This window comes from Filicampus tigris, chromosome 11, assembly GCF_054856515.1.
Source record: "Filicampus tigris isolate MCC_2025a chromosome 11, RoL_Ftig_1.0, whole genome shotgun sequence".
Lineage (NCBI taxonomy): Eukaryota > Metazoa > Chordata > Actinopteri > Syngnathiformes > Syngnathidae > Filicampus > Filicampus tigris.
In genome coordinates, this window is record NC_141227.1 from 8,238,227 (window position 1) to 8,259,934 (window position 21,708).

General features: G+C 38.8%; 1 protein-coding gene across 2 annotated transcripts; it reads right to left on the minus strand.

The window, feature by feature from the left end:
• Window positions 1-1,538: 1,538 nt before the first annotated feature.
• Window positions 1,539-20,234, minus strand: rab11fip2 (RAB11 family interacting protein 2 (class I)). Of its 2 annotated transcripts, XM_086045742.1 has the most exons (7): window positions 20,043-20,234; window positions 18,790-19,334; window positions 15,921-16,015; window positions 15,618-15,800; window positions 10,026-10,380; window positions 9,285-9,357; window positions 1,539-6,696 (listed from the first exon to the last, which is right to left on the minus strand). In XM_086045742.1, the coding sequence occupies exons 2-7, from the start codon at window positions 19,140-19,142 to the stop codon at window positions 6,472-6,474; spliced, it is 1,284 nt and encodes a 427-aa protein (XP_085901868.1). In that variant the 5' UTR covers window positions 19,143-19,334; window positions 20,043-20,234; the 3' UTR covers window positions 1,539-6,471. The 2 variants fall into 2 exon arrangements, with proteins under 2 accessions (XP_085901868.1, XP_085901867.1); XM_086045741.1 differs by having other exon boundaries at window positions 15,618-16,015.
• Window positions 20,235-21,708: the final 1,474 nt, after the last annotated feature.

A 21,708-nucleotide genomic window follows, 5' to 3' on the forward strand; every position in this document is an offset into this window, starting at 1 on the left:
CTACTTGCCCCTTGGCACAAATTAGCCCACTCTCCTATTGAGCATTAGCATCATAGTTACAGTACATTGCCATCACTGATTGGCCAGACGGAATGAAATGACTCTATGAACTACAACCAAAACAATGAGTGTCCAATCAAATGATTTTCTGACAGCTTTAATGAAAAATGAGCAATATTCAATTTTTTTTTAGTTTTTGAACCGGTTCTTGTATTGGCTCTTATGTCGTCGCCACTCGATGTACGTACCCTTAGTGATCTAAATGAGTTGGGGCCAGTATTTGGTGTTGACACATTGTCTCTTTCCTCTAGTTGTCATCTGTCTTTGTTCACCTGATACCAGACGCGTGGCAGCTATCAAAGAGACAATGCCTTCAACACAATAGTCAACATTAGGATCAGCAGCACATTTGACACCTGATTTATCTCAAGCACCAGCTGAGCTTTTTAGATGAGCTAACGATGCAACAAAAGGGTCCAGCGTTGGAGGAAAGGGTGGAGTCGACACTCTGGGGAGTTGAAGGGGGTTAACCTTGACATCTGGCCCACGGTCCATCCACCAAGTTCAGGACAGCCTCCCATAAAGGTCTGCTTTTCTCTTGAAACACCTCCTCCATCTGCCGAATTTCTTCGCAAACAAGTTTCTCCATGACTGCCAGAGGCCATTCCATCCACAGACGCGTGCAGGGTGACACTGATCCACCACTATGATGCCCATTCATATTTAAAAGGCGTGCGTGCAGGTGACCCATGGGTGGCCTTCTATGGCACACGCGGGCTCTCCCGCGTACACACAATTTGTGGGATATTTCCTCAAATTACAGCAATGTGATATAAAGCACATGTTGCTAATGGGCTTTAATTTATGAGGCACTCGGGTGACACGTGCCAGCGCAGCACAAGCTGCCACGTTGGTAATCTGAGTTGGTGATGGATGTGTAAAGACGACAATGAGCTTGCCAATTAGTTCATGAATACAACAGGTGACACCTAAATAAAGCCCAATTACAAACATATTTGTGTTCAGTGTCTTCCAAAGCAGATGATAAATTATCACGCTGGATGAAAATTTAATCATGACTCATGTTAGTGAATCAGCTCTACGAGCGCGGCTATGTCTATATCCTTATTCTAAATCATCCAAAGGGGTTGTCAAAGAGTGAATTTGCCATGTTTTCACCGGTAACCATTTTGTTTCTGTTGCAGATGGCAAACTACAAGCAGTAATCCACCTGGGATTTTTTTTGTCATTAACCTGTTCACACAGTCTTGTTGAACACACTGACAAATGAGTGGAGTTTTAACGAGCAATCTTGGAACTCACAATATGAGGCCTCAGCCATGCAATTTCTGCTTTAGGCAGGGAGAAGAAACCAAAACTCAACGTGATTAAAAGTTTTGTATTTTTCAGAGATATTCAATGTCATAAATGTACTTGGGTTTGCATTCCACATAAATAACAAAATAAATACTATAGATAGAACTGCACAATACAATTTGCTTTTGCATTGCTTCTACAAATAACACAAGAGCAGTGAGTCCGCATTAGAGTGACTTTATTGAACAGGACAATACAATCTTGCTTGTGACTTTCAAAGCATCCAGAGTATTTTTGGAATTCAATTACAGCAATAGTAATAGTGTTGCTTAAAATGATTTTTGCAACTGTTTAATCATAAAGTATGAGTAAGCATTCTTATGAAGGAGTACTTTTACAATTGGCACTTAATATACAGTCACCATTTCTGAATTACTTTTGTCTAAACCTTAAACACAACCGTGTTCCTGAATCCCCTTGCCCCAAAAAAGTCAATACAACCTTATTTCCAAACATGCTGGTTTAAAAACCTCAAACTTGCCACTGAAGGCAAATATTAATGTAATATATGTCAGTTTACTGTACCTCCAAGCTTTCACGAAGGTACACTTTACACACTGGTCATAACGCAACCCTTCTGCTTGAACAAAGTGTTTCTATTGAGATGATTAACAGAGCATACAATGACTTTTGTCAGTTAGACGAGGGGGCATGTGGATGAATGATTTGGAAGACCGGGGACACATTCAGAAGCCAAATCTCTGAATGTCAGTGGCATATAGACCAATTTAGGGTAACTCGTCGCATTAAATAACTTGAGTTGTATGATCAAATAAAGTCCTACATTGCTTTTAAAACGGTGTTAAACTGTTAGACAAAGCAGGACAAGAAGACTGCAAGAACATAATCCTCACCTCTAGTTGTGCATCAGCTTCATCAAAACTTTTGCAATGTCTTATGGAGCGGGCTACAATCACCCACAACAATTCCACACATCAATCAGACATGTTGTGGCCATGTGTCTGATTCTGATTGCTGTCGAGAGAATAGTTGTGGATTTTACAGGAAACATTACCTCCGAGCATATTTAGTGTTTTGCATATTCAAAAAGCGGCACTGACTGGATGAAAAACATTATGCAAAGAGGCTGCTAAGAAGAAGTACAATAATGATAGTCACCCCCTTCCAGTGTTGAGCTAGAAAATGATTTGAAAATGCTCTTCATTTTAGATTTACGTGTTGCAGTCTGACATCTACCAAAGAACCAAATTATATTGCAGCATAAAGCAAATGTAGCGATCAAGCTAAAAGGCAAAAAAAATGACAGGCAAAATTAATTCATTTCAACACAATCACTTTCTTTCACGTGAACTAAATCCCCTTCAGGGTCCAAATGTGTTCAATGTTTAACGTATCTCATTCTTAGTATTCATATTTCATCATTTGAGTACAGCAGATAGCTGCTGCGTGCCTTCACTCTGCAGGCACCTGGTGGGAATAAACATAAATTACATGCTGTTGTCTATCACGCTGATAGGAATCTATAGATTTATTTCATTTGTAGGATCATCTTTAGCAATAAAAATGCCTGAGCTGCAAAATAATTTAAATTCCTGAGAGTTAATTTCACAGCGGTTTGCCACTGTGAAGTTTACGTTTAATGAAAAACAGATGCTGAATTGTCTACAATTTCCTTTTTTTTTTTTTTTTTACTGCACTTGTAAATCCACACTGGATGCATTTTCAAATATTTTAAAGCACAACAATATGAACATAAAAGAAAAATGAACGGTAAGTCAACTAAGAAAGGGATGTGACAATACAAGGGTTGAATACAATAGAAATATTAAAAACCCGTGCGGGAGGTCCATTTAAGCTTTCTAACTATGCGTACGCACTTAAAAGCAATAGGTAACGAGTGTGTAACGAGAGGTCACACTAGAGCACATACAGTATTAGAAGGCAATCAGTGAGGGGATTTTCCTGAATTGGAAACTGATTCTTATCTACAATTTAGTACAGTATCCATGCTAAATTGGGCTAATCGCTAAATCACACAGCTTTCCACCTTTACACTGCAATTGTGTTTAAAAAAACCCCCAATTTTTAAAAAATAAAAAAAATACACAAACATCCCAATTATCTGTTTGTCCAACAATTGAGTCAAAAACCTAAATGAAATACTTTTCTTTGGCAGTAGGCATGGGCCGATTACCAGTTTGACAGTTTACCATGGTTTTAAATAGTCAAGGTTTCAATTACCACAATAATTGTCAATGAGCTTTTCGTTTTGTTTGGTTTTTGGGGGGGCTAGGGGGGCACTTGTAAGCAGCTTCAATATGATTTCGCCTGCTTGCAGAGAGGACATTTTAGAGCTGTAATTTTATTACCGTGATACTGCAATCTGTTATCATACCGCATCCCATGCCTATCTGGAATTAACAAATAATTGGAAGGCAAGTAATGTTCAATGACTTTGTTGACCTTTACATCTGACGCAATATTATTTGAAATTATAATTCAACTGAAGTATATTTACTAATAAAAGAGTTTGGTTTTCTGTACAAAACCACATACATTCAGGTAAAATGATGAGCAGAAAATGATGTTGCTTTCCATAACAAATATTTTTGAAGGAACACTCAATCGCACCTGTGAATTTGGTATCTTAAAGAGCAAAATTGGAGCACATACAACAGGAATGATATAATTGACAGGAGCAGGTGATTAACTCATTCACTGCTATTGATGAATGTATTTGTCTTTTCACAGTCCAGACATTCAATCCCAGGAATTGATTCATATTTTTTTACAAATTCTTTCAAACGCTTGGGTAAAAGAGGATCAGAAAAAGTCTGGCAGTGAATGAGTTAAAGTCATCAACTGTAACTTTGGGTGTAAGACTGCCATACTGCCAATACAACACATGCTTTAACACTGTGCAAGATGCAGCTGCTTTCTTTTAAAAGAATAAATAAATGTAAACCTAAAGATGTGTGCATGGGCTTTTTTTTCTTTTTCTTTTTTTTTTTATACATTCCTCTTGCTTCTATTTGAAACAGCAATGCGATTCAACAGCTTTCTTGCAGCTAACTGAACATTTGAAGGTGATGACAACACAGAGTCAAATGAGTTTACAGTTTCTGTCTAAAAAATGTTACCGATTTTGTAGAGAAGACATGATGATTGAGATGGATTGTTTTTGGACTCTTCGGATGATACACAAAGAAAGAAAAGTGCTGTGTTATACTGTGGTACAAGACATATAAAAAACAATTTTAAACGTTAGGATTATACATAGCAGTACAAATCCATAATAAAAGCCTTTTTGTACCAGTGTAAGAGACACACACAGAAGTCATAGGCAGGGTATTCGGATACAGTAGCAATCTGACATCAAGTACCTTACAAATACATTAGTATTCAAATGTAACAGAGCTGCGTCAATCAATACATATGACCCAGTACTTTGTATTGAACGAGAGAAGAAGGCCGGGAAATAAATCACAAATAAGAACATTCCCCGGCATCATTTAAAGGTGAGACAGATTTGAAATATGTCATTCAATTCCAGCATAATATAAAGCAACATGCTTAAATTAGGATTATTGCACTTCAAGTAAAAATAGCGTTTCCAGCAAAAAACTTTCACCGATGCCCTTAAATGATAGTCTTCACAATTGAAATAAAAGTAAGCATCACCTCAGGAAAATTAAGAATGTAGACTTTGTTCATTTAAAACAATACTAAGCAAGGGAGGAGAGCCAATCTGAGGAAACAGCTCTGGAATTAACAGCCAGGCTAAATGTGGCAGCCTTAAAATGTGTGTAAGTGTAAACAGAAGTGTTACAAATGGTTTAATCACCATCACTTTTTAATAAACAGCATATGCTTGCTTCCTCAGCTTCTAGTAAACATAAATTTGGCTTCTTTTGAACCCCAAGAGCTTGTAAAGCACACGATGAGCAAGATGAGTGTGCAACAGAGCGCTGTTGCCTCACAAGTGCAAAAAGTGAACGTGAAACAGAGCTGTGTGAAATCACTGCATTTGATTTAAATGCACAGTTGAGTTTATGTCAGTTTGTTAAAGTACAGCGGTACCTCTACTTATGAACGTCTCTTCACACGAAATTTTCAAGTTACGAAACGCATCAACAGGAAAATATTGCCTCTTGTTAGGACACGAAAGTTAAAAGTATGGGCCGCTACTCGCAGCTCCAGAGTTTCCTGAACGCAACATACTCATAGCTGCTCTGCCACTGGCTATTACCTAGCATCTTCCTGGCATCCCATTGGCTAAGAGGGACCTCTACCGTATGTGTCTTTGCGTGTAGATAGACAGGTAGATAGATACTGTATGTGATAGATATGTCGAGGCAGCGTCTTCGTCATTCGCCCCTCGGGCCATGAGGTGTTCCGATAGTTTTAAGTGAATTACATAACGAGGAAAAGAAAAAAAAAAGGAGAAATCGTTTTTTTTTGTCCATTCAAACAAAGCAAGAGATAATAGAAATGTATGAAAAAGGAATGCGTTTGGTTGATCTCGCCAAAGAATATGACCGTAATGTATCGAGAGTCGCCACGTTATTAAATCATCTTTACAAAACGCCAGGAGGCAAAAACCACTTCTGAGCAAGAACATGAACCAAAGGGGGCAAAAAGCGATGAGGACAACAATTAAAAGGTAAACGACCATCATTTTTATCCCTTACTCTATTATTTGTTTTTTTTACATTATGCACAACTCTCATTTATTGTGCAATAATCTAATTGTAACATGTATTCGTTACATGTTTTAATACATTTTTATGCTTTATAAAACATTTCTGTCTGAATATTGGGGGCCTTGGAACATATTAGGGCGTTTACATGGAAAACTTGTCTCTACTTACAAAATGTTCTACTTAAGAAATTGCTTCCAGAACCAATTAATTTCGTAAGTAGGGGTACCGCCGTACCTAAAATGCACAGTTTTGGCCGCTTTTAACAGTTTATGAATGGAAATATGTAATTGGACTTGAAGGAAAAGATTAAGTGTGTTCTATTAAAATTCACATTGAAAAATCATGAACTTTTCCTTCCACTTCATTTACCGCGAGATACTGATGGGCAAACTACTGCCCAACTTGTCTCTATTGTCGATTCTGTTACTTTTTATTTTTTATTGAGTTTACCTGCCTTTTTCTTAGGCTCATAAGGTGTCCGCAGTATGCTTGGTGTTTCCTCCATGACACGTACCAGCAGGTTATCTATGTAGTCCTCCAGCTCCCTGATGTGGGCGTCTTTCTTTTTCACTATGTCTTTCTGCTTGATGAGATCATGCACCACCTCCTCAAAAGACAAGTTTCTGTAGGCTGCCATACTCGACTGTATCGCTTCCTGGACATGGAAAGACAACAGACAATAATAAGTTGTATTTCAACTCTTGTCAGAATTTGATATGCGTTGTGTTTATCTTTTGCTTGGTATTGCGAATAAAGGCTTGTTGGTGGGTCACTGATCCAAGAGGCCCCAACGCAAGTGGATGTGTGAGAAAAGTTCCAGGAAAAGTTTCACAAAATTGTACATTTCAAGTGTCCAAATGTTTTTCTGTTCAGTGTAGGCCAGCTGATCAACCAGCCCACCTACTAAGAGATCCTACGGTGCTTGCTTTGGTCAGTGCGTGAGAAGAGGCGAGACTTGTGGCAGGGCAATTTATGTCAGCTTCAGCATGACAACACGCCTGCTCACAATGAGCCTCATTCACTAAAAAAGATGTAGAAATATTCTTTACATACCTACACACCATCACAACTGATGGCACATGAGCACTGGTCTATTTTCCCTTGACCATCATGCATATATTAATGAATCAGAATTAATTTTCTAACTGACGGGCTTGTGCCTGTAATCTGCGATATGCATAAACCCCGCCAATCTTCCCCTCCATTCAATGTGTCAAAACGACATCAGCGACATTATGGTTCAAGTGAAGAACTGCGCGCACTAACCATCTTGAAGGCTTCCGAGGAGTGAAGTTTGACTAACATACATTTTTTACATCGCAAGCCAGCATCCGTTAAACAAGGACCACCTGATCTCACTCCACAGAATGAGCGACTGGTCAAAAGTGATGAGGTGTTTGTTCAACTCATTAGAAAATTCCCCTTTCTAATTATTTTTGTTACATTTTTGAAAGGTGAAGGTACTTTCGATAGTTGTGCATCTGGGTCTTTTCCCCCCGAAAGCTGCTGAGTAAAATCAAATTCAACTAATAGATTATTGATGAACCAGAGATTTTTTTCCATCAGATGTTCAAGTACAAAACGTGTGCATGCACACAGTTGTGAACGAGGCCCAATGTCCTGAGCACCAAACTGCTCCTGGCCGAGAAGAACATTAATGTGCTTGAGCAACCTCCCTTCTCACCTGAACTGGCTCTGTGTTATTTTTTTCCTCTTTCCCGAGATCAAGGGCGTCACCAAGGGGACTCGTTTTCGAGACGCGGACAACATCAAGATGACCGTGACAACTCCTCTGAATTTGAAATATACCTTCAGTGACACCACTTGCCTCGCACGTCTTTTTTGCGGATGTAAAGACAGTCCTTTCCACCCCACCCTCACCCATATGAGAACACTCTGTTAAGGCACAGCGGCGTGGTCCTGTTTCGGCAGCTCTTGCATGAGAACAGGAGCCGTAATCGGTTTTAATGAGGGAGCACTTTATCACTGTAATGCTGGGCATCCTCCCCCAAATCGATAGTGCAGCAAAGGCTTGACTCTGTTTAAAATACCAGAGTTATCATCCTGCACTCCCATGCCTCAGTCATAAGACCACTGCAGAGGAAAGACAATGCAGAATGGCTCGGAATTGGACTGTTTGCCAGGTGTCTTATCACTTCATGAGCACAAAGGCTACTTAGGAGGAGGGGGACACAGGCCAAAATGAAAATTCTCAAAGATTTTGACGACTGAAGATTAAAAATGCATCTAATTAAAAGATACAACCCTTGGGCCATTTGAGACAGAATAATGGAACTGACCGTTGTAAGGGAATAGATGTCGGGTTCAATACAGTGGATTGAGCCTCCGTTCTTGTCCTTTCACAATGAAATGAGCTTCATTAGCTGGTGGTAAAGGTCTAAATTTGACCATGAACTGGCAAAGTAATGTTGACCATTTCTCTACGATCAGTAGTTGAGGAGAAGATAAGGCGTACATTTGCCATTCTGCAGTTGTGTCATTACCGTTTCTAATGAGCTCAGCTTTGAGAATTTAAAAGCTTCATCCTTTGAAATGTGTGTGTTATACCCCCGTACCCCCACCAACACCACTCTGCATGTGGTTAATTAGGGCCTTGAAGAGGAGGAAATGGGAGCTGGCATTTCTGCAAGCCAGTGCAGCATGTGCAGGGACACATGTGTGGATAATGACAGACCTCAACACTCGCACAGAAAGGTGATGAAAGCCATTATCAGAATCCCCTTTCTCATTTAGGCATCCCTTAAGCTATTGCTCTGCTATAGACACCGAATTTTGCCGTGCAGCAGATCACACATTTTCAAGTTTACGAAAACAGAGACATTAAATAAGATCATTAAGTAGAAGTATCGTGTAAATATTAACAACCCTAAATGCCATATTTACGTGCCTTTTCCCCAACTACAATGTTCAAATACAAACCAAAGAATTGGGCTAACCTCATGAATATTTCACAGTGAAAGTACTTCATATTCAGAGCAGACATGATGATACGAGTGTGCAGCTGCTAATTAGTTGAATAGCACATCTGAATTTTTAGAGGCCAGTGGGATCAATGTCACCAGCTGCTGTGTCAAATGAGACCTGAGACTCGTTCTCCATTACAAAGTGTCAAAATCTTACAAGTCCATGCTTGCATTTCAGTTCGAGTAAAAGTGACAATATGCCAGAGAACTGCGTGAGGAATCATGGTTTGTACTTGCTAAGTTGTGCTCAGTGTCTCACATTTTTCAAGGCATGGGTCTCCCTGCTCCCTTGGCTCAGGGCGAGGTCTTCGTTTCCAACTGGCCTTTTGTCACTGTAAAGCAATCAAACAGAAGGAAAGGTCAGTCAATTAGGCATACAAGTGTAATTTTGATTGCCTGCAGGGGGAAAAACAGATTTGAATACTTGAGAAAAGAAACACACAGTTGTGCTTTAATATTAAATTACACCTTTGATATTTGAAATACATTATATACATTAAACCGCTTCAATGTATTAATGCAACACATTACGACTGACCAATGAGCTACTGGATGATAATGACTGCTTTTTAGATGATGGCCCTGTAAAGATAAGTGGTTAATTGAGTGGTCTATCTCTTTAAAAAATCTCATTATGATTGCTCAGAGGGCTGTGTTATCAAGCCAAAGCTCTCTAAAGAGCCTCTAATGACACCTTCCACTCTGATAAAGCACAATGTCGCCTCAGTGTTCCTAAACTCTCTATGGAAGCCATGAAAAGACAAAACAGGTCCAGTGGAAACAAAAACACTTGGCAAAAGACTGAGACAAAGAAGGAAGACCATGAGAGAACCTTTCTAAGGCTAATGAGAACACGGTAAACATCCTGTAGATTGGACGCTGTCAACCTGGGTTCTGTCTCATGGTCATGGGAAAGCAAGATCTCCATTTCATGAAAAACATAGTAAAGATAATGCATAGTTGTGTCAGTATGTTGTACATTATCCACCTGTGTCTGTACCTTGCTTTGTAGTTGGAGCTGAAAGGGTTACCATGTACTTGTGAGTCGCCACTAAAAGGGTTGGGGGAGCGCAGGTCTCCAGAGCTACCCGAACTGCCCGAACGACCCCCATTGCTGGTCTTGCGGCCATCCTTCTTTCCAGTCATGCGTTCTAGGAGGCTGATCTTGTCCTTTTTCTCCTTGGGCTTGTCCCACAGCTGCCCTTTCTCCCCCTCAAATGGGTTGCGGTTGCGTGGGAGCGTGGCATACTTCTGCGGCAGGGTGTCACTGATATCAGGAAAAGGGTCACTGTGTGCCTCGTTGTCTTGGAGGCCAGGTACCTCACTCTGGGAACGCCTGTAAGGACCAGCTGTACCTGGGCCCAAGAAGAAAAGTCGTTGCATGATTCAACAATGTTTGTAGGCCTTTAGAGATTACAGACATAGACAAAATTGTTGCTACCTCTCTGTTAACAAAAGAAAAACCCACATTGGTCACAGAAATAACTTGCATCTAATAAAAGTAAGGATAAAAATGTAATTAAAATTAACCAACCAAAATCAGTCGTTGCTTTTGAATTGTGGTTCAACAGAATTATTTTAAGTAAACTCATGAACCAGGCCAAAGCGATGGTAGCCCTAGAAAATATTTAAACAATTTGACTATAGGGACATTAACATCAACCAAGATGTGTCCTATAACTAGCATCACGGGTGTCTTCAAATGTATAATCAGTAAGTCAACCCTACTTAAAGAGTCACAAGTAGTCACTGTTTGGTGACATTGTATGTAGCACACTAAATATGGACCAGAGGAAGCGAAGAAGAGAACTAGCTATCTCAGGGGATTAGGAAGAAAATTATAGATAAGCAGGTTAAAGGTAAAGGTATGGCTTTGTGGTATTTCAATATAAGTATCGCGATAGACATGGATCAATAGCAATAATTAATATATTTGATAAAATGTTCAATAGAAAAAGAAACAAACCCCAACCCTGGCATTCACCCCTCAAAAATTTTGCGAACCATATCCGCCAAATCAGCGAACATGACATGTCGAACCAGCGAAGAAGTGCGCACCTGCATGCTCGCATCTGCCGGATCAAAGTGTCAAATAAATGACCAGTTGCCTCAGTGCTACTCTTGCATGAAATTATATCGTACACACTAACACGATCAAACACCTTCGGATGGACACGTGGTGTAGAAGTAAAGCACATGCCAGCGCTGATCCTCAGCAACGCACTTCACAGGTAAGTAAAACAATAAATGTCCTATATGGTAATAATGAGCCTGCTAAAAAGATCAAATAGTCCCAAAACGGTTGGTCAACTGTAATGCAAACACTCCAAGAGGGTATTAGTTCGCTAAACTTGCACTGTATGTACAACGAAGGAAGGCACTGCTGGAGGAGCATGGATGCTAACAACACTGCGCATTATTACAATGTACACAAAAACAGTACATTTCTTGAAAATGTATTTTACTGAGATATTAGGTATTTTCCCTCTTAATAGTTGTTTTATTTAATTTCATCTTCAATCAACATAATTGTACAATGTGATTTGCCCAGCATTTCTGAGCACATTATTTTTAAAAAGGTATTTATTTAATCTTTATATTGACCAATTGATTAGCCTTTTTCGTAGTTACGTTGATCTCTTATTAAAGGTTAATTATATTTAAAAGACAATTACCTAAATTAAGCCTTATTTTCTGCGTCCTCATACTTATGTCCTTACCTGTTACTTATGTCGGGGGGATGGCATGTATGCACTGTATGCATGTTTATAGGTCCAGCTCACGAAATTATTAGTTTATGGTTATAGCTATGACTGTGTACCAACCACACTGAAATCAAGGCACTGCAATTGCAGATTAATAATAATGCTTCAAATAATATTTTAGTACAGTATCTTTTTTTTTTTTTTAAGTTCTTAGTACCATTAGACATTTTCATGTGACATATATATGAGAAAAAAAAGGAAATTATTAAAAATATTGCTCACTATTAGCAATGCTTCAACGAACTGTGGGTGTTTGGTATATTCCAACAAGTATTAATTATGACATTATCATTACAATGCAGAGTCATGTCGTTAGCTACCTTTTGATGAATCAAATTGTTGTTAGCACGCAGTTGTTGTCTCCGCTGATATGAAACTATTAGGGGTAGCGGCAATCGGGGTTAGCCTCAAATCTGCTAGCTTTCACTGCGTCACTGGAGCCAACACTGCTTCTGCGACGTGCTGTCAGACGATCGCAATTATCTACGAAGTATTTTTGCACATTCCCAACCTGTATGGGAAATGTGACCTTTTTCTTTTTTTTATTATCCGGAACAATCAGTGTTGCAGGTATAACGAGGTAGTGGTTCATTGAGCTACGTAACAAGATACAGACAATCTCTAACAGTTGGCAACTTTGTGGATAATACGAATGACAAGAAAAGAGCCCAAAGCAACCTCTAAAGAAATTTTAAAAAGAAAATAAAGAAAATTAAAGGTGAACTCCAAGGTCAAGGTACATCAGTGTCAGATCGCACCAGCCGAAACCGATGGATTCAAGGATTTCGGTTGGATCCATGTTATTTGGTTAGTCCTTCAGTCCTCCTCGCAAAGCTTGCAGGGAACCATGACTTATTCTGTTGTATAAATAGCAATACACATGTTGGTTTGCCATTCAAGTGACAATAAGTTATTTGTTATGCCTGCTACTATATGCCACTGTCATAAATAGAAAAAAAAAAAGATAATTATTTAAATAATACGATAATATTAATAACAGTAATTAAAAATAATTCTGTGAAGATACACTTTCACATTAAACTACAACAAAATTGATTTTTCTAAGAGTCATTGCATACCGAACCGAACTGAAAACAGTGCAGACAAAACCGAGAATCAAACCTAACCGTGATTTTTGTGAACCGTATCACCACTAGCCCCGACTGTGAAACATGAAGGAGGCCCCTTTGCGGCACGACACACGGCTAAAAACACCCAAAAATGGCTAAGAGCAAAATACTGGACTATTCTGGAGTGCCCTTTGATGATCCTTGATATACTGTAAATCTTATTGAACTTCTGTGGAAGGAGCTGAAACATGCCATCTGGAAAACCGACCCTTCAAACCTGAGACAAGTGGACCAGTTTTCTCATAAAAAGTGGGCTGCAGAGAGGTGCAGAAGTCTCATTGAAAGTCACAAAAATTGTTTGACTGCAATTATTGACAAAAGTTTGTGCAACTACATATTTAGTTATAGGTACCATAATTTTTGTTTCATTAGTTTATTTTTTGTAGGGGTGGGAGATATATATGATCAATATTATCGTCAACGTTGCTTTCACAATGTGCAATTTTACATTATTACATTCGTATTTATACTGTCTCGAAAAGAAAAGAATAACGAGTCCATTGATGGCTGCATTGAAGGGGAAAGTGATGAAATCCATATTTGGAGAATCAGCAGACAGAATTCAGTCATGGGACACTGTGAGATCAGCTGAGGGAACACAACATTGTTTCAGATATGGAGGACTGTCCAGCGACACACCGGTAATTTAATAGCAAGTCCACGTCCTTAGCATGGACATGATTCGGGGTTGACAAGACTGACGTCGGTCAGAATAACATTGTTAGTTGTGCCAAAACAGTCGCCCTGAAGAGCAATTCACCTATAAATCTGTTCCGCCACGCACCGCTTGGATTATGAGGAAAACTGCAACTAGACAAGCAGGCTAAAGAAAAGCTAAGTAAACACACACACACTCAGAAAACAAATACACTGTGCCATTGTCAAAGCAAGTAAACGTTGGCGAAACTAAGTCAGATTGCGCGCTTGTAGTCCGCATCATAAATACATTTGCGACTATATCACCTGTAGGATGTGTAGGAAAATTTCGGTAACTGTCAAAAGATTGTGGCTGAATTTGTTGTCACTACAAACATATTATGCAATAACAGGGCTAGACGTTGTATCTCTCTACCGTCTATGTGAAGGACCCTCCAAAATTACATAGCTCTATCCTGACAGAAATCAAATAAAAACTTATTGTTTTCATTCTGACTGCTGCAGTAAACACCTTTTCTCATTCTGAGTTGGCAGTAGTAGACCAGTACCTACTGTAGTTCAAAATGTGATTATATCTGTCTGTCATTAGGAAATACTAGGAGACATTCAATTCACACAAATATTAAAAAAATCAAAAAAAAAAAATGTTTTGCAAACGTATGCCGCAATTTAAAATATAAAGAGCTGTTGTTTACAAACGCTGTATATCCATAATTGTTCTGTGAAGCAAGTGTAGATTTGCAATATTTTTTTCTGTAGAATTAAAATTATCGTTAGTTTTTTGAAAAATAAATAAATTTTTTTAGGTCATATCGTCCACCCCTAGTAGAACCATAATTCAAAAGCAAAGTGTGATTTTCAATGGTTAATATTCATGTAATTTTTATTTATTACTTTTGTCAGATTCAAGTTATTTATGTGACTACTGTTTTTTTCCCCCATTAACAAAGGGGTACCAACAATTTTGTGTGTGTATTATGGTGTCACTTGTATGACTAAGCCAAAAGGATGGTTTGTATGACCAATAAAAAATGAAACTGATTTACTGTAGATACCACTGAACAAACTCTTTGCTTTGTTGAGTGCATAACCGTCTTTCTACCCTTAAAGCCTGGAGAGCATATACGTCATTTTCTTTTTCTTTTTTATCCCATTTTTGTTCTCTTAACCAATGAAATGCATCATAATACACACGTGACGGTGTCGTGAGCCTGCAGAGGATGTTCTGGAATTCTTTCATAAGTCATAATGGCGGACGCCATCGATCGCGGGAGCTTTGAAATGAGTAACGGCAGTGATATAGATGATGCGCTTGTGGACTTTGAACCAGTAGAACCAGTCGAACGTGATATATGGTTAAGATATATGTTTGTAGACGATGACAATATCGATGTCTTTGTAACAAAATAGAGGATGGTAATTACCACTCAATGTTTATATTTTAAAAATAGTGCTTCTCTTACACTTACTATTTTTACATCTTTGATTGAAACAGTAGAGATTAATCAACTCGGGCATGTGTACAAGTCACATGTCTAAGCTCTCAAAATCTTTTGGAATTATGTTTCTGTCTGCTACAGGGGCTGAGATATTAATTATTTTGTAGGTGTTGAATTTCTGGGAAAAATTCAGGTTTTCAAGGGTAATTCCAAAGACGACCTTAGGTTTTGGGGAGCTGTTGAGCCAGGTGCTTTAGGCTTTAATGGGTTAATGGTATTTGAAGCACATTGAGTTACCTTGTGTAAGAAATGTGCTACAGTATATAAAAACTGCCTTGCAATGTACAGGTTGTTCTAAATATTACAGTATTGAATTCATCTGTATTGTGAATTGAGCATACAATTACGTGAATGCATTTGAGTGTGACCTCTGTGACTCTAAAGCCCTTTGAGGTAAAACATTTGGTAGATAATTAAGATGCAAAATGTTTCTTCCACCTTTACCCACAAGGGCTATAAATCTGGATTTAATCTTGTATTCATATAGCTCTTTGAGACAGCAAATCTTAAAAAAGATCACGAAAACATTGAGGCTACTCACGAATTTCTTCTATGGAATTCATGGAGTCCAATTTGGGTCGAAAGTGGGTTCCAATGAGATCTGACATGGAGTGGGCTGCAGAGAGTTTCTGGGCCCCAGAGAGTAGTGATCTCTTGGCCTTGGTTTCGCGCTGGGCTCGCGGTTCTGGGGCAGTTGGATGATAATTAGGGTCCAAGTCGCATGCTGCAGAGTGAGGTAAGATGGCTGAAGACGTGTCACTGTCGTGTTTCCGACCCTTCATTTTCACCTTAAGTTTAGAAAAAGGTGAGCGGGGCTTCTCCTTCATGGAGAGGTCAAACATACTGGCTGTCATATTATTCCGCATGAACTGGATGCTGACTTGGATGCGTCCACGCTCCTTGTTCTTCTTTGATGGCTTGGACTGCAAGGTATACCAGCTAAAATGAAGAAGGAGAAATCTTAGCATGTTCAATGGGGACATTTTTATATATAAAAACAAAACAACGGGAGGAGGATTTATCTATGTTGATTATCTATTTAAGCAGAACTGAAGAATATGATACAAGGTTAATTTGAGCATACTAATCCAAAATCTTGACACCCATTCAGAGGATCAAATCCTTTGATTTTTGAAGAATTTGTCATTCAAGGCAAACATTATTCTTTGTAAAATAGAAGATGTTCTTCAATAGGAGTATTTCAGGCTTCCTTTTGGGCTCCTATTCATTTAACCACCCTGCGTTTTCAACTGGAAGTAATGGGATTTGTGCATTCAAAATAAAGTGGCATTTGCACAAATCTGGCCTTTGTTCAGAAGTGCAAAGACAAGCAACTGGGACATTGAATCACAGGGTGACCGGCCATTTTATGCATGCTAATCAGTCATATCCTCTGTGTTATGAGGACTGTCAAAAAGACAATCCAGGAAGCCACTAAGTAAATCCATGATCTTTTGCCATCAATCAACAATGTGATAGCAACTGAACACAGATGCAAAAATAGTAAATGAAAAATTGCATCGGAAAATAACAATTTGCTGAACTTGTTTTAATATACAGTAGTTTGTTTTTTTATGAGATGGTTGTATCTGTCAATGCAACCAATATTGGTACGATGTATATAAAGAACTGCAACTGCTGAGGGCTATTCTTAACCATCAAGCCCGTGGCCCGGTAGCCGAGTCATGAAGGGTCCATTTCCCAGGCTGCACGCCATGCTCAGGCAGATCAGCAGCCACAGCATGCCGCTGCTCTGGGGCCGGCACTGCAGCGCAAGTGTGTCTCAAGGCCAAGATAAACCTCCCTGTGCTTGGAACCACAATCCTCCTGCTTGGCCCCTGGACCGCTGGGAAACTCCTCACAATCAACAAACACAGGTGTGCGATAATTATGGGCTGCCTGCTCAGATATCGAGACAGTCTTTCCTCCCCAATATGTCAGTTCAAAAACATCACAAATGGGCCGCAACAAATGCAGCACACAGACAGTGAAATGTGGTCATAGCGTCGAGGGTCCCGGTGTCATTGTCAGACTTGCCTGCAGTGTGGGAATAGGCCAACAAGCAACATGGGCCATATCCATTACCAACACTCACTGAAAAGGTCCACGGCCTTGAAGTGAATCAGCTCAGGCACAAAGGGGGAAAAAATATGTCCCACTTCACACTGATTATAACATATTGCAATTCTCTAAACTGATGGGCAGAGAGGAAGTGCTAATGCATTTCCATGTTGCTGAGCTAATTAACACCAGATCCAATTTAGTCTGTTCCTGTTTCCTTAATGCAGGGTTAAGCAACAGCATGTGTGTTCTAAGGGTCAAATTAACCTAATCTTTTAGTTTACTCTACAATGATTACATAGTTAAGGCTATTGGAAAATCAAATTTTTTACAGTCTTTGCCCTGCATTTCATTAGTCTGTCTATCATTAGTCAGTGGCGATGCAAATGTAAGGTACGGAAGCAAAACAAACAATACAACATCAATAGGCAAACGGCATTACTTCAAAAACATCAAACAATTTGATGTAGGCCTATATAGGTGTCTCACATGAGAAGGCATGATCAACGGGTGGTTAGCATATATGTCTCATAGTTCTAAGATTGGCGGTCTGAATCTCGCCTTATTTTACACAGTTTGCAAGTTCTCCCTGTGCTTGTGTGTTCCTAGGCTTCCTCCCACATTCCGCTGGCAGTCACACACCTAAATGTAATCATCGACGTGGAGGAATGGGTGTCGTATAAAGGACGCCACACTACGGAAGTTAATCTGCGGTGGGGCGGCTGTCACGTGGTTCGACTGGCCCGTAAATAGACCGACCAGTCGTGAAAATCAACACATTTTGCTGAAATTACTGATGGCCAGCACGCCCCTGACATAACTAGTGACTAGCTTACTTGTGAAGGTGTTGTCTAGAGATCTGGAAAATGTCAGCAGTTTGGAAGTACTGTATTTTAATTTGGAGAACCGTTTAACAGTGACTTGTAATTTCTGTAAATCGAGTGTTTCATGTGGAAACAAATGCGAAGTTACTGCTTAGTGCTTAGAAGTGGAGTTAATACTCTAGTTTTACATCTACACAATATAACTTTGTACTAATAATTAAGTAATAATTTGGTGTTTAAGACAGAGCTGTGCAAACTGAACAACTTAATTTCCACTTTTCCCTTGGGCCTTCAATAGTTTGGAAGACTGTATTTGTGTCCCATGCACTGACTAATCCCCTGCCCATCATAATCAAGTGTACCATCAGGATTTAAATTCATGACAAACAACTTCCTGTAAAAACTTTGTTTAGTCAATGCAACTTCTGCAAACATGTTCCACTTGGTACATGTGCAGTTATAAAACGAACTATTGCTGATCTCCTTTGAGGTGTTTAGTATCATTTTGTACAAGCCTGAACACTGTCACAGTACCAAGAGAAGATGTGCAGTGAGCTACACAGCCATACAAATGAGTATAAGCAGCATTTAAAATGAATAATAAAGGAGTTAAGAACATATGGAAAGTAATCACAGCACAATGTATCCAAAACTAATTCTATTCAGTGCTGACAGTCCAGATGATCCATATCACAGGCATAATGTACAAACATGTTTCAGCTGTCATTTAGTAATCGTTTCAATTTAGTGAGGTGGAGGATATTCATACATACGTAATAAAATTGTGTTTTTAAGCTTTACAGTAGCATCACATGCCACAATACTCACTCAGTTTTCTGTCGCTGCTTGTTGTCAAACACTTCGTTTAGGTTGATGAACCGCTGACCCAGGAACTTGTCCAGCCCGACCAAGGACCGATGCATAACAATGAAGCACAGTTGATAGATTTCTGGGTTGCCATCCAAAAGTAACCCAGGTAGTTCAAAGGAAGCTTCTTCTCTCCAGACGGGGTTGAGTGTCTTCTCTGCCACTGATGTCGAGTACTTTTCCTTGCCCAGCTGGATGATAGTGTATGCATCATTGGTGCCATGTTTGCCCTTTGGCTGTAAACCAGCAGCTTGAAGAACTGTGGCTTGGACATGAGTTGGAAACCATTTTTGAGACTGTTCGACCAGCGACATTGTCTGTACTGGTTTTCAATGGTACTCTTATAGTGTTACAAAAATAAGTGTGTAATGTGAAAAAAGACATTTAACAATGATTTGTTATTCGCGTTATTGTTGCCTCCCTAAGGTAATATAAAACATGGTAAAGAAAGTCAAACACATTTTATAAAGCCGCAAATGCAGATATCCAAGCCACTGCTGAGTCATCTGTAGGGGGAAGGGGAAAAAAATCCACATTAACACAGTAAATAAACAGATATAACAGTATCACAAGCGTTAACAACGGAATATAACGTGTTCTACCTAAATTATATATATAAATACACAAATGCATATGTACAGTACAACATATAGAAAAAGGATTAAAAGGTTTCAGGACCAATGTCACAAAATGTATATTTCAGCCAAATGCGTTATATTTCAAGGGGGATCACTCAGAAGAGAAAAACGTGAAGTTCCATGTATGACGACAACCTGAGCTGCATCATGCTGATATTCTTGCCAGTAAACTGTGATGCAGCAGGTTGATGGGCATAGTATTGTTATATATAGTTTAAATTGTTGAATTTGCAGAGGTTTCGGTTTCCTAAAACTATTAAACCAATCATGTTGAGCACAAAAAAGAAAAAGAAAAGAAAAAACTTTAATATCATAAGACAATGAATGTGCACTGTATGAATCGGTGTGGTTATCTTTCTCTACCTATACAAACAGACAACAAACAATATTATGTTTACCTAACAATTAAAGGAAGTGTATCTATCACTGCTATCAATACACACTAGCAAACAGCGATTCTCGAACGTATTTTGCCATTGTTTTTAATCAAACAAACGACATAATATTAGCTATAAGCGACTAGCTGTTAGCACTGCCGTGCTAACAGCTCCATGGAGCGCTATCAGTGATTCTTACCTCACAAGAATATATAGCGACCTTTCAGTCCAATACATTGTGACTCCATTAACATATAAATGTTGTTGTTGTAGTTTTTTTCCACGCCAGATGACAGCAAGATAATATTAGCCGAAGCTGCAGTTGTTGCTATTCTTTGCTAACAACTGCAGTCGAGCAGATGCAAGCTTCACTTCCTCGTCTGACGTCACTTCCGCTCAAACCGGCAGAAATTGAGGAAGTACCGTAGAATATACCAGCCGGCTGCTGCGATCAAGCCCACACCCACGAGAAAAACATTCATCTGGCACGCGAAAAGAAGGAAGCCGACGAAATATGACGCAGAGTAACCTATTATTGACTACCTTGCGGTTTGACCAATGAATCTACATTATATAACCAGGCTATATTGAATCCAGCGAGACTACAACGTTTACCCAAGATCTGGTGTTTTAAAAAAAATCTCCATATATATATATATATATATATATATATATATATATATATATATATATATATATATATATATATATATATATATATATATATATATATATATATATATATATATATATATATATATATACTTTTTTAGCTGTTATCCTGAGCTAATTTAATTTATAAAAACACCAGACACCAGCGATATACTATCACACTGCAGGAGCGGCATGGCTCTAGTAAATTTGGTAAAGTTTACTTTGAATTTCTGAGTGAAAAAAACAAGTTAATTTTTTTCAGTGTACCACATTTTAATCATTAGATAGAAGATTATGTACTTATTTATTGCAGAGATTTTTTTTTTCGTTTTTGATGTGCCTCTATGCACTGATAACAATAGTTGGACCCCTAAAAATGTGCCGATACCACAACACTGATACCACTTCACCAGCCTGACATAAACCTTCTGGGTAGGTTAGTCGTGTGGAGATATATATTATATAAAAAGAGTGGACAACACTTTAAGTCTACTATAACATAATCTGCTCTGCTAAATGGACAATGAACTCCTCTCGACGGAAGCAACCACTCAAGATAGGTGTGCTCCCACCACAAAACTTAGGTGGAGGGCTGGTCGGAGGCATCACCCACCGTGCCCGACACGCAAATCTAAAGTGCACATAGACCTGTAAAAATAAACTGTGAATGGTTCATTAAATCAATGGGTTTTTTTTTTAAATAGCTCTGCTGTTATTTGCATAGCCAGCAATTCTGGAGCCAATACATAACACTTCATAAAAACCTAAAACAGAGTAAGAAAGATAAGAAATGTGCTAAGTGCATGATGCATCACTTCAGTTATCCTCCAAGTTTTATATTAGAATTGGAAGGCCTTGTGTTACAGGCTGCATTTACTGTAAATGAAATGTGTGGGAAGACTGTCGTAAAATAGGCATTAAAATGTCAGTAATTACAAGTTTTTACTCTAAAGAATTGTTATATTGGAGTGAAAATTTAGACATATTCAATAGAAGTTTGTGTTTTGTATTTTAAGCAATACTTCATTAAAATGAAACACATTTGAATAATAATTACAAGATTGGCTTTATCAAGCATACTTGGTTCTCAAATGTAAGTACTTACTTGTACTGGGTCTGAAAAAAGTGGTATCAGTGCATCACTAGTTTTGGCGTGTTATCAAAACGGGTTTCGTACATTAATGACAGTGAAAATACATTTTTACTTTAGC

Excerpts from the sequence above, each read along its gene's own strand:
- rab11fip2 (XM_086045741.1), bottom strand. The coding sequence starts at position 19,142 with ATGTCGCTGGTCGAACAGTCTCAAAAATGGTTTCCAACTCATGTCCAA. Across the intron at positions 16,016-18,789 it reads AAGCAGCGACAGAAAACTGA|CTGGTATACCTTGCAGTCCA; the intron begins GTGAGTATTGTG and ends TCTTCATTTTAG. Across the intron at positions 10,381-15,617 it reads GAATTCCATAGAAGAAATTC|GTACAGCTGGTCCTTACAGG; the intron begins GTGAGTAGCCTC and ends TCTTGGGCCCAG.